Below are 12791 nucleotides of genomic sequence, written 5' to 3' on the forward strand. Positions count from 1 at the left end.
TATTATTATTATTATTATTATTAATAATAATACTATTATTATGCAGCGGTGGATTTGGAGTAATTATGTCAAACAGAATATAATATTTCCCATTTTCTACTACAGCGTGAACTCATCAGCGGTGCAGACTTTGACTTGGGATGATGTGGAGCTGCTGCTCGAGGAAACACAGTGAGCAGCAGTCATGTCTAGCTTTATACTTGGTTTAGATGTGGGCACCACCTCTGTAAAGGCGGTTTTAGTAGAAAGTGACTCCAGATCTGTTGCTGCGACTCACAGTTTACCGACAGACTCTGACCTGAGCGACAGCAGCGGAGTGAAGGTGGGAGTGTTCAGGTGACACTTTATTACCGTACTCTGCAGACCTGTAAACTCAACACCAGTGTCTCTCTCTCTCTCTCTCTCTCTCGCTCTCTCTCTCTCTCTCTCTCTCTCTGTGTGTGTGTGTGTGTGTGTGTGTGTAGGCCAAAGAGCAGGACACCGGGCGGATCATAGACTCGGTGAATCGGTGCCTTGATGCCCTGCCTGCGGACAAATTGCAGCGGGTCAGCAGCATCGGACTGACCGGACAGATGCACGGAGTTGTGTTCTGGAAAGCAAAGAGCGGTGAGATGAGCCTCCATGCACGCTGGGACGTTTCATAACAGAGCGGTTTACTGTGTAACCAGTAATTACACCATCTCTGCTGCCCTGGACAGACTGTGGTTCTTAGTTTCCATATTAAAGCCCCTAGAGCCACTTAAAGTGACTTAAAAAGGTTTTTTAATCTTTTGTTCTGTTTTCAGGATGCATGGAAAATGGAACAACCTGTTGTTAAGCTGAAACTTGATCTGTTTCCAAACAGATAAGTGCAGGTTTCTTCTGGCTGAAAGTGATAAAGGTCATTCCAGAAATGGAGGACATTTTACGCCCCCTCCCATCAAATTTCAAATAATCCTTGTGCTAAATACTCAAACATGCAGTTTAATTTACTTGTCCTGAGACCAAATTAAAAAAATAAAAAATCAGGAGAAAAGAATGCTTGAAAATATTTTTTAAAATACCAAATAAGTCTGGAGTTTGCTCTAAAATGCCGTTTTTCTCTTGTTCCATCCACAAAATGAAATTTACGTCTCCTTTTTTGGGGTGGTTTTTTACATTGATGTCCCTTTTCAATCAACATATTATTTTAAATAATTATTATAATGCACAGAATGTGTAACCCACAGCCCTGTTAGCATAACCTTTTAGCTATAGGAAGAAGAAAACAGTGAATCACACAATACGCTGGAATTAATATCAGACAGTTTTCCTAAAGAATGGATAGAGCAGAGCTGTCCTCTCTTCTATTTTTCATATTTTTATGACATTATCAGCCTTGATTGAATGTCTCACTCTACCTCATGCAACCCTGTTATGCATCTTATCAGGAAAAGACAAATTCTTCATACTATTTTCTTTACTGTTTTCCATCAGTCAGGTTGTCCTCTTGGTCAGCAGTAACAGCTAGCTAAATATCTAGCTTCTACTCCTGAGAAAATGCTAACATTAGCATGAATTAGCAACCCTGTTACTGTGATTAGAGTAGGGTTAGCAAACAACAAATAAAATGTGGAATAAAAATGGTGCCATTGATGTGTACGCTCAGCCAAACAAGCCTTTGATAGTTTATTAACTATTATGGATGAATATGTGGCAGATAATTGTAAAAGAGAAAGCTTATTTTTCAAAAAATTTGGAGCCCAAATGTCCTCCAATTCTGGAATGAACCATAAATAAATATATAAAAACAGTATATAAACAAAAACAGTAAGACAGTGTGTAGAGCTGTTAATGAAAAATAATTCTTATTAGAATGGGTTTTTTTTGTCTTTGTTTTGACACTTTCACTAAAAATGTCCCTGTTCAGAATTCCTCATACTCTTTCTAGTCTTAGTAGTCCATGGCAAAGCCTTTATTTGTCACCACATCAATCACACACTTCTCATATTTGATAACAGTCTTTCTTCATGTCTCCACTGGGATTTTGTTCAGCTCCTCTGTTTAATAATCTCCAGCTCTTTGAGATCAAAGGCTTCCTTGCATCACTCTGTTTCTCTGTTCCAACATTGTATTCTGTTAATAATTTAGATCTACACTACCGTTCAAGTGGGATCTTTCTGCATGGAGTTTGCACGTTCTCCCTGTGCATGTGTAGGTTTTCTCCGAGTACTCCGGCTTCCTCCCACAGTCCAAAAATATGCTGAGGTTAATTGATGATTCTAAATTGTCCGTAGGTGTGAATGTGAGTGTGATTGTTTGTCTGTATATGTAGCCCTGTGACAGACTGGCGACCTGTCCAGGGTGTCCCCTGCCTTCACCCGAGTCAGTTGGGATAGGCTCCAGCCCCCCACCCCCACGACCCTAGTGAGGATAAGCAGTGTATAGAGAATGGATGGATGGATGCACTACCGTTCAAAAGTTTGTGGTCACCCGAGCAATTTCATGTTTCCCATGAAACCTCACACTTTTATTCATGTGCTAGCATAATTGCACAAGGGTTTTTAATCATCAATTAGCCTTTCAACACCATTAGCTAACACAATGTAGCATTAGAACACAGGAGTGATGGTTGCTGAAATTTTCCTCTGTACCCTGTACCCTCTGTAAAATATTTACTTTACAATTGCATGTTACAGAGAATGGCAAAGTTGCGATTTTATCTATCGTGAACTTCTAAACGGCTACTTGTAACATGCAATTATAAATATAAAGTAAATATTTTCACATTTCTGAGGACTATAGGTCACTGTGAAATGATTCTGAAAATTTCAGATCTCGATCTTTCGTTGTTCAGAAGTTATAGAAGTCTGAAAATGGTCGAAAATTTCAAGTCTTAATTTTGGCCGCAATTTTAGGGTACCCCCTATCTACTTCAAATGGCCATAACTTTGAAACTAATGACAATAAAGCATTCAAATTTTGGATTTTCCCATCATATATAATGTACTAAATGTATGTTAAAACTTCTGAGAGGGTCAGACTGGTTGCTTCTTGTGGCATATCATTTCAAACTGGTTGAAATGATATGGAATGACCCAAATGTGTTTCTAAAAAAGTCAAATTAGTTCAATTTATCATTAGCTTCTCTAACACAATGCCTTACTATTTTTTTGTCATTTGTTTATGCCATTTCCAGTCAGAAACAAACTATTAGTCAAAGAAAATGAACTACAAGTTTAAATTTGCAGTTGGTCTAAAATATATAACTGCATGCTATTGGAGTTCAGTTTTAATTTGTATCATTATTTCACTATATAATATAATGCCCATATTGTCTCAAAGCCTTCCAATGTTGATTATTACCTGTGAATCCAGTCATGCAGCACGGGGAGCAGACTGCAGACAGGCAGCAATCACAGTAATTCTGACATGTCAACACGACTACACACAATAAATATAAATATAATTGATATCCACATAAGGATGAGTACACTGCCAGTCTAAAATGTGGACACACCTTCTTATTTAGTGTTTTCTTTTTATTTATAAATTGTAGATTAATACTGAAGATATCAAAGCTATAAAAGAATAAATATGGAATAATGTTATAAACAAAAAAGTGTTAATCTTCAGTGTTAATATAAATAGTACAAATAAATCAAAAGCATTGAATGAAAAGGTTTTTCCAAACTTTTGACTGGTTGTGTACATCCTGAAGTTGATTCTTGACTTGTCGTGCCTTCATAAAGAGGGTTTCCTTCAACATGCAAATGATTTTCTTCTCATTTGAGAGACTTGTGCTCTTCAGTCTATCAGGTCATGTGCACGTTTCTAGTTTTCCGGTGTTTACATGCCCTGTTGATTCTGACACATTAGCTACCTTTGATCTGAGAAACATCTTTGAGCCTTTTATTATCTTTTTCACTTAAATGGTTGCCTATTCACTCCTCATACTGACAGACAGCTTCACATCAGTCTAATGAACTACTCTGCCTGTCTGAGCCACATATGAGCTGTTTTGTACAGGAACTAACATTAAAACATCACATGAAGAAATATTTAGTAGCCAAGTGTCCATTTACTTCTGACCCCCTGCAAGGTCCATAAAATGTGTTTTAGGTGTTGTATCTCATACACGGTTCTTTGTTCTAGTAAAGCTGAGCACATTAAAGTAATAAAGTCATAATACAATAGACATAATTTAGTTAATGTGCAAAAATGCAAATGCTGGTCCAGTATGAATATGAAACTCTTTCTGTAATTAGAGGTCAGTCACCAAAGATTCTGTTGGACAGCAGTTCACATGATGCTTAAACAGACCATAGACTTCAGAAAAACATTCAGTAGTAACACACACAGGGATACAGCAGCTGCCCTGATGACCTCTGCTGGTTGAACTAGAAAAGTTTTTCAAAACAGTTTTGCAGCCATGGTTATTTTTTGGTACTGACATATTTACATCTAGGCAAAACCTTGAATTCAGATGCATCTCAGTTTGTGCTCACTGGAAAATATGTCCCTCTCAAAACAAGGAAAAAAAACCTTATTTCAAGGAACTTTTACCTTGAACTAAGTGAAAAAAATCTGCCAATAGAACAAGTGAAAAATGTCTTGGTAAGATTTCTTGAAATAAGAGATGATATTTAGAATATTGAGACCTTAAAATTAACTGAGAACACTTATTATAAGCTATATTTTACCAGGATTGTCAAGCTTAGGTGTCTTAACCCTCCTGTTGTCCTCATTTACGGCACCAAAAAAATATTGTTCCCTTGTTTGAAAAAAAAGTTTAAAAAAAATCAGCATAAAAATTCCTCAAATGTATAAAAATTTTCAAAATCCTCAGTAAGAAAATTCCTTAAAAGTTTTATTTTTTAAAAAAATCCCAAATTTGGCAAGAAACAGAAAATAGAAAAAATTTTAAAAAATCTCAAAATTGTAAATATTTTTCAAATAGTGAACAAAAATCTTTTTAAAAAATCCTAAAAATATCTAACATGATTACTTATTTATCAGTAAAACTTCTAATATTTTCTTTAAGAACATTCGGGGAAAAAAGTCTATGTTTTGAACCTTTTTTTTTTAACATTTCTTTTTTTCCACCAAAACATGTTCAAAAATTTCCCCCCAAAAAAACTGAAAATGTGGAAGTTTTCACAGTGAAAATGTATATTTTTTTCCACATTTTAAAACTTTAAACCGGGTCAATTTGACCCGCAGGACAACATGAGGGTTAAACTTATTGTAAGTTTTCTTGTGAAATACAACTCAAAACAAAATAATTTCAAGATTGTTTGACTCAACAAGATATTTAAGATGCATTGTCTTAAAACAAGTCCCTCCATCTTGTTGAAATGTCATTTATTAAGTGAATTTATCTTAAATCAAATGGGATGAGACATTTTGACTAAAAATAAGACCAATAGACTTGGTAACATTTTGAGTTTTTGCAGTGCTGAAGTGACAGTCTAGTCAGTCTAGTCTAGTTTAGTGTCTTTTGTCCTTTGCAGGTTGCGATTGGTCCAGCAGAGACTTTTTCACGGCCAGAAACACCAGTCAGCTGATCACCTGGCAAGATGGACGCTGCAGCAGCGACTTCTTGTCCTCTTTGCCAAAACCAGACTCGCATCAAAGCGTGGCCACAGGGTTTGGCTGTGCAACAATCTTCTGGTACATGAAACACAGGTGAGCCCACGCACTTTGTACAAGCCTCATGTGGAGTCTGCTGCACCTCTTGCTTGTGTGATACAACATCAAGTTCTGCTTCCTGTGCAGACCCGAGTTCCTTGAGGGCTTCACTGCTGCCGGGACCATCCAGGACTATGTGGTGTCCATGCTGTGCGGTTTGGATGGATGTGTGATGACGCCTCAGAACGCAGCCAGCTGGGGCTTCTTCAACACTTCATCCAATCGGTGGAATGAAAACATGTATGTAAAGTGCCCAACTTCACGTTTTAATAACATTTAATTTGGTACTTGAAGGACTAAATGCATGGCGGATGTTTGTGCAAGCACTTCGTCCATCATTTCCAGCTGATGTCAGAACGGTTGTGTGTAACAAACAAACACCTAGCTGCTTTTATACTAACCAACGTGTGTGTGCATGCTGCAGTCTGAAGGGTGCCAGCTTTCCTTTGCACCTGCTTCCTCGGTGTGTGTCGTCGGGCAGCTTGGCGGGACAGACGTGCTCGTCCTGGCATGGTATCCCTGCTGGTACACCAGTAGGCGCCGCCCTGGGGGACTTCCAGTGCTCTGTCTACTCCTGCATGAGTGCACGGACAGATGCAGGTGAAGCATTAAGTCCACTAAATGCACCATGCTCTTTAAGTCTTTTCTGGTTAAATGCAGGGATCCATTAAGGCTCCACTATGACATACTGCATTCAGGACTAATGCTAGCCAACTCCCTCAAGGCTTAATAACATTACAGCAGTTTATCAGAGTGTTAATGGAAACGTTGCAGTCATAGAATATACAGCAGTAAATATACACTGCCATTCAAAAGTTTGCACACATCTTCTCATTCATTGCTTTATATTTGTTTGTATTATTTTCTACATTGTAGATTATCACTGAATATTAGCACTTTTTTGTTTACAACATAGTTCCATAGGTATTCTTTTATAGTTTGATGTCTTCACTATTAATCTACAATGTATAAAATAATTAAATACAAACCATTGATTGAGAAGGTTTGTCCAAACTTTTGTTTTGTAGTGTACATGTTCAGCCTGTCTTTATTGTTAGCACACACAGAAAACTAACCTTTCTGTTGTAATTGTACTCTGCTCCTGAGCTAAAACATTGCATCCTTCTCCTTTTTCTTTAGTTCTTAACATTAGCACTTCAGCTCAGGTGACCTTCACTATGCCAGCTGACTTCAAACCTCCAGATTCTCCTGAGCCCTCCTCCTCCATCGCCTACTTCCCCTACTTTGACTCCTTGTACTTAGCTGTAGCAGCATCACTCAATGGAGGAAATGTATTGGCCACTTTTGTGGAGATGCTGACTGCCTGGATGAGAGAGCTTGGTAAGTTCTTTAATGTATTATCTCTGAAGCAGGATTTTTAAATGAGCATCTGTTCACACAGTGATGATTAAGCCTATCAGTGCCCCAGGTAAGTCTCTCTGTATTTTGGAGTTCTAAATCTGCTTTCTGTGGTGACATTTCTGTGCTGGTGTGTCAGTAATGATGTGTGAGACATCAGCCAGAAATGACTGGTTTTCGAGGGCTCATAAAGGGAAGCAACTGCAGCGATGGAGACAATGTAGACTACTGCAGCTAGGAGTGTCAATGGCAGAAAAGTCATGCAAGAAAAATGTTTGATGCTCCAGATAAAAAAAGACTTGGTGTTCAGAGAAAGGCTTACAGTCTGAAAAGAAAGCGATCAGCAGAGAGGCATATGTCATGAACACAAGTCCACAGTCTCTGTGGGAGACAGAAACTCCACTGCAAGTTTCATCGACACATATAACTGAATGTTCTTATGAAAACAGCCTCATTGATGAGGTTGATTTAGAACTTCCCAGTCACTTACATTAAGCTGCTCACACAGCAACTTCTCACCAGCTCCATTTCTCCTTTTTTGGCCCCTCTTATTGTATAGATCTGTGGGAAAGCTCTGTGTGTCTAGACTAAACTTAATATCTTAATGAGCTGTTTCACGATTTTTACCGTAGTCACCATCTTGATGTTTATTTGTTTTTGTCAGAAATCTTCCCTTTAAGCTTCAGTCAATTCCAGTCGTTTTCAGTACAAAAAATCGCTAATATTCTATTTTTAAATAAAAAAAAATTACGAAAAATACGGGGAATATTGGACGGGCATCGCGAGGTGCTTTTCCTTGAAAATGACCGATTCGGGGATTTTATACCGACTTCAGGACATGTTTTGGACAAAATAGTTTCCTGGCTTGTGTCATCTGGATGTAAAAGGTTGGATTATGGCCGTTTTTTGTGGAATCTTTTTTTTTGTGTATAATAATGAACCCGGAAATGTGAGTCGCGCTGTGTGCGTTGAAGCCGTGTATAGAGAACGGATGGATGAATATTTGTTTTTGTCGGACAAATGTGTTTTTCTCACCCGCTGTGGTAATCGCATCTGAAAGTGGTTTATACCGGCAGATTCATGAGAATCTAAGCTTTCCATCGGTGTATAGTGTTTGTATAAGCGCGTTTGCGGCCGTCGGACATTCTTGAAATTCCTATGCAAATTAGTAGGTGTACCGCCGGCGGGACACTGAAGCTTAAAGGGTTTTAATTGTCCTTTGGTGAAAATCACATTTTTTACTTCCCTAACATGTTTCCATGAGTGAAATAAGCATTCAACACAGTGAAAATCTCAAAAACACGGAACTCTATGGTTTCATACCTAACAAATCTTTGGAACCAATACTGTCAGCTTGCAGGGTGGGATTTTCTGTATCAGTATTCTTCTCCAGAATCAGTTTCTGAACATGTGGCTGAATTACTGTAGTATTACAACTTGTAATTGTTGAACTCAGAGTGGTCTCACAGTGTTTGAACAGAGTTGTAGATGAGCTGGTGTGCTTGAGCTGCAGTGTGTGTGTGTGTGTGTGTGTGCATGTGTGTGTGTGTGTGTGTGTGGGGGGGTGATAGAGAGACTGAAGGCAGGAAGGGATTATTTTCATAGAAAAGACTTTTAAATATCTAACTTTGATCCCCAAAGATGTGTTTTTAGGGATTTAATCACCGATTACCTGCTGGCCGAGCATAGATTGCTGTCTGCTCTAACTGACTGATGAAAGCAAGGCAGTGTTGATTTTGTTAAATCTTTGAGTTCAGACTAAAGCAAAAGTGTGTCTTGCTGGAAATAATGGCGCACTGTTAAGACGCTGTTCATTCTTTTTTTTTTTTGAGGGCCAAACTAGCCGCAGACAGTTGTAATGCAAATATTTAACATGGTAATGGAGAGAAATAACTGAAGAAAAGCCTGGACTTCACATGAAGCACACAGTGAGAGAGTAACTCCCTTTGTTGTGGAGTTTGTAAGTCTGCAGACCGTTTACATGCACAAAAAGCTGATATTTAACAGTGAAAACTCCTAAAAGTATAATAAGTCCTCTCTGATCTAGGCCACTGTGGTGTTTACTAAATATGCTACTGTACAGACCACAGACAGAGATCACAGTGAACTGGTGCCACACCATCACATGTGAATTTTCTCTCACCCTCACAGGTGTAGAGCCGACTGACTCCTGCTTTTATGAAAAGCTGATAAATTGCGCTCTGAACCAGGAAACCAGCGACCTGACGGTGAATCCCACAATCCTGGGAGAGAGGCACAACCCTCTGTGCCTGGGTCAGGTGACCAACATCTCAGCCTCCAATCTGTCTCTGGGTCATGTGATCCGGGCGCTGTGCCGTGGAATCGTGAGCAACATCACCTCCATGATGCCTGCAGAACGTCTCCAGCAGGCGGGGGTCCGCAGGATCGTGGGCAGTGGGAGCGCTCTGGCTCGTAATGAGGTGCTCCGACAGGAAGTGGAGAAGGCGTTTCCTCAGGAGTTGGTGTACGGACAGAACGCTGACTCGGCTGTTGGCGTTGCCATGGTGCTCTGTGACCGACTTTGATTGAGGGTCCTAATCCACAGAGCAATCTCTGTTTACATGATTACTTCAAAAACTTGCACACTTTTTAATGCCTTTATTGAATGATATTGCTTTGTTTAAAAAAATAAAACAACAATCAGGCAAACTAAAATGCTACTATTGTTTGCCAAGACAGGGATCAAATGGATTTAAAATTCCAGGACCAAAAAGATTGAAGCTGCTAAGTGATTTACATACTGACTCAAATTAGCTGCTGAGTGCAACAAATCCCCCTTAAACATTTCACTGTGACTGAACAGCTATTACTGAGCATTTCTGTCTGTGCCATCCGGGTTCGGTAGTGTATTTTACAGTGAAGTGTTACAGCGTAAAATATTTCCAGTCTTCAGAATCAACGTGTTAGAGTCTTTTCCTAGATCTGGCATGTTCCAAAGATACTTAGAATTCATCAGAAACAGTCAGAACAATGCTGAGTGCAACAACAAATATGCTATAAAAGCCTTTAAAAGCCCCTCGCTCTACTTTACTGGAGCTCTACAGCTGTTTGATGCTGCACGGATAGAAGATGAAATTAGTTTATTCCCTCATTCCCTGCAGGTTTCTAAAAGGAATGACATAAAATCACAGAGTGGTAGAAATCACAGCTTAGTAAAATCACTGTGTTTGGTTTGTGAACAACTTGCAACTACTAAAATATTAACATTCAGTCAGAAACATTCATGGTTTTATTATTTTCTGGTTCACGGTTCCTCAGGTTCCTTTTTGGTTCTCTCTGGGGAAATGTTTACTGTTTAACTCTGATCAGAAGGAGATGCACCCATAGATTTCTGGAGTCATCAGGGTGTGAGTGAGCTTTTTGTGTCTGATGGATTCATTGCTCTGGTTTGTATTACGGAAGGAAGTTTAATTTGCTTTGTGCTCCATTTAGCCTAATTTCTGTGAGCTTGGATAGCTGGCATCATGTAGCTGGCTCTCAGCCTTAACTCTTGTTTTTCAGTCCAGCTCTGAGCATAAAAGAGGCAGAGTTCTTTCATCATCAGAACCATGACCCAATAACATGAGAGCAGATAAAAACAGCCACTTACTGTGCAATACGACTGAAATGTCCAATAATTTAAAGTGATACTGCCTGACAGTAATCAGATTATTTCTAAGTTAAACAGTTGGGTATTTGTTCTTCTGTGAATTTTTTTTAAATAAATAAAAGTTTATACTGACTGTATTAAGAATACAGGCTCCACGTTTAGCAAGAACTCAGTGCAGCCAAAGTCATCATCATCACAGTCCCACCTTTGTGCTTCACTATTGGGACGATTCATTCACTGTGGTCCAGACCAGGTACACTCCAAAGAAACTGGAAAACTTCTGAGCCGATTGAAATTTTAGGTTGGAGTCATCTGAACGAAGAATATGCTCTCAAAATGCATTAGATGCTTTTCAGGTTTTTAGCTTGCATTTTTGTGCTGAAGAGCAATCAGTGGACACTGCCCATAGAGGTTGATTGACTGAGCTGTCACAGAAACTCTGATTTTCACTGATAACTCCTGTGCCAACTCTGAAGCACAGAGCCTGTCTGTCTTTCAGATCTAGATTCTCTAGCGCACTAAAAGCAAGTCATGTCCTGTGTGTGTCATTTTAGGAGGACAACCACTGCAGCTCTGATTAGTAGTACTGTGGCTCATTGTTTACCTCCTGATTGCTGCCTAAGCTGTTTATTACTTGGTGACTGATCTTCCTGTATCTTTTTCTGTCTTTGTTAAATTTCAGAATCAGATTTTAAAGTTTTTCTGGTAGTTCTTTTCCACGTGGAGCCATGATGTGGACATGCAGGTTGACACAGCTTACAGGTTCAACACTGAGAAAGTTCTGATGTTCACAGCTCATTTTATACCCATGTTCATGCCGTTAGGCTAACTGGAAATCACAGGTCTACTAAGTTTAGTTTCAAGTGATCACAGGTTTTGTAACTTATCTGTCAGTAATCATAAGTGTATTCCGTTGCGTTGCATGATGTTTCTACTCTGTATTTTTAATATAGTCTCTCTGGTTTATTTGTTTTTGATTGTTCAGTTAGAGGAAATGGTCTACTGTTCACCTTAGAAATGATGCATTGTTGAGCAGGAATGCATTTTAGAAGCAGCTGACGTTTAAGTTGTATTTCACACTGGGTGTACTCACTTTTGTTTTATACTGTTATCTGCTGTTAGTGTTTTTACGACCCAAGCAGACAAGAGAAGTACTGATGGTCCAAAAAAGAAAAGAATAAGAAAATAATTGGTGTACCTGGACAAAATGTTGCTTTTATACTTTACTCAGCTGATTAATGATAAGGGGTTGTTTCCCCTAAGACTCCAAAAAGAGCTGCAGCTCTTCAGAAAGGGTTAAAAACTATACAGCGGCTCAAACCTAAATACACTGATAGGAAACCTGTGGCTTTAATACCGCAGACTTTTAATATTCATACTGTGATTTGTCATGAAAAGTGAAATGATTGTACTGATCTGTAAAAATGTCTCTGCTGCTCTGTATAGTTTGATTGTAAACACACTACTTCTGTGTAGTCATGACTGACTTCTCCATCAGACTGTTTACTGTGAAGCTCAGGTTGCCATGGTGATCTTAAAGTGACCCAGCATCATGATACCAGAAACCCAGGATATCTGGCTAACCTGCAAATGCTGTGAGATGCAGGCTCCAGCACATTTATCTGGTTTTGACCAACACACAGCACCACCTTTCCTTCCATTTTACCCATGCACTGACAGATTGCTTGTTCAAAAGCTGCACAGTCGTGTTTGATTGAAAATGCTTCATTTGCTGTCTTTACTCGCTTCATCCAAGCTGATGCTTAGATTTGAAGTTTTTCTGAATTTTACCCCACCACTGCTCTTTATTTGCTTTCTGTGGAATTATTGCTTGTCAAATGGTGGATAAATGGACTCGGCTTATGTCATTTGTTTCATATTATTACATTAATTTTATAATTAAGTAGCAAATAAAGACACTAAAAGTCATCAGAGAGAAAACAATTTTGTTCTGAAGCATCCGGGTGGGCCGGTTAATACAGTTGATGTCTTCATAATTTGTCATAATAATGTGTGTAAACGTTGATTTTTACAAGGAAATACTGATCTTATCATATCCAGTGATCCATTGAACTGGAGCAACATGAAGGTCTGTGGGTCAGTAGTTTTCACATGAAGGGATGTTGTCAAATAAATCAGTATTTATGATTCAAATTGCTCTCAGATTGTATAT

At 38.9% G+C, this 12791-nt stretch overlaps 1 protein-coding gene across 1 annotated transcript; it reads left to right on the plus strand.

The window, feature by feature from the left end:
* Window positions 1-117: 117 nt before the first annotated feature.
* On the plus strand, window positions 118-12772 carry shpk (sedoheptulokinase). The gene is made up of 7 exons (XM_022207106.2): window positions 118-322; window positions 465-606; window positions 5472-5646; window positions 5737-5889; window positions 6074-6249; window positions 6790-6990; window positions 9160-12772. Exons 1-7 carry the CDS (start codon window positions 185-187, stop codon window positions 9552-9554), a joined length of 1380 nt encoding a protein of 459 aa, XP_022062798.1. The 5' UTR covers window positions 118-184; the 3' UTR covers window positions 9555-12772.
* Window positions 12773-12791: the final 19 nt, after the last annotated feature.

This window comes from Acanthochromis polyacanthus, chromosome 17 (assembly GCF_021347895.1).
Source record: "Acanthochromis polyacanthus isolate Apoly-LR-REF ecotype Palm Island chromosome 17, KAUST_Apoly_ChrSc, whole genome shotgun sequence".
Lineage (NCBI taxonomy): Eukaryota > Metazoa > Chordata > Actinopteri > Pomacentridae > Acanthochromis > Acanthochromis polyacanthus.

Bases quoted from the DNA above. Each gene is read 5' to 3' on its own strand.
- shpk (XM_022207106.2), top strand. From the start codon at position 185: ATGTCTAGCTTTATACTTGGTTTAGATGTGGGCACCACCTCTGTAAAG. The intron at 607-5,471 runs GTGAGATGAGCC...TGTCCTTTGCAG, and splicing joins GTTCTGGAAAGCAAAGAGCG to GTTGCGATTGGTCCAGCAGA. The intron at 6,991-9,159 runs GTAAGTTCTTTA...TCACCCTCACAG, and splicing joins TGCCTGGATGAGAGAGCTTG to GTGTAGAGCCGACTGACTCC.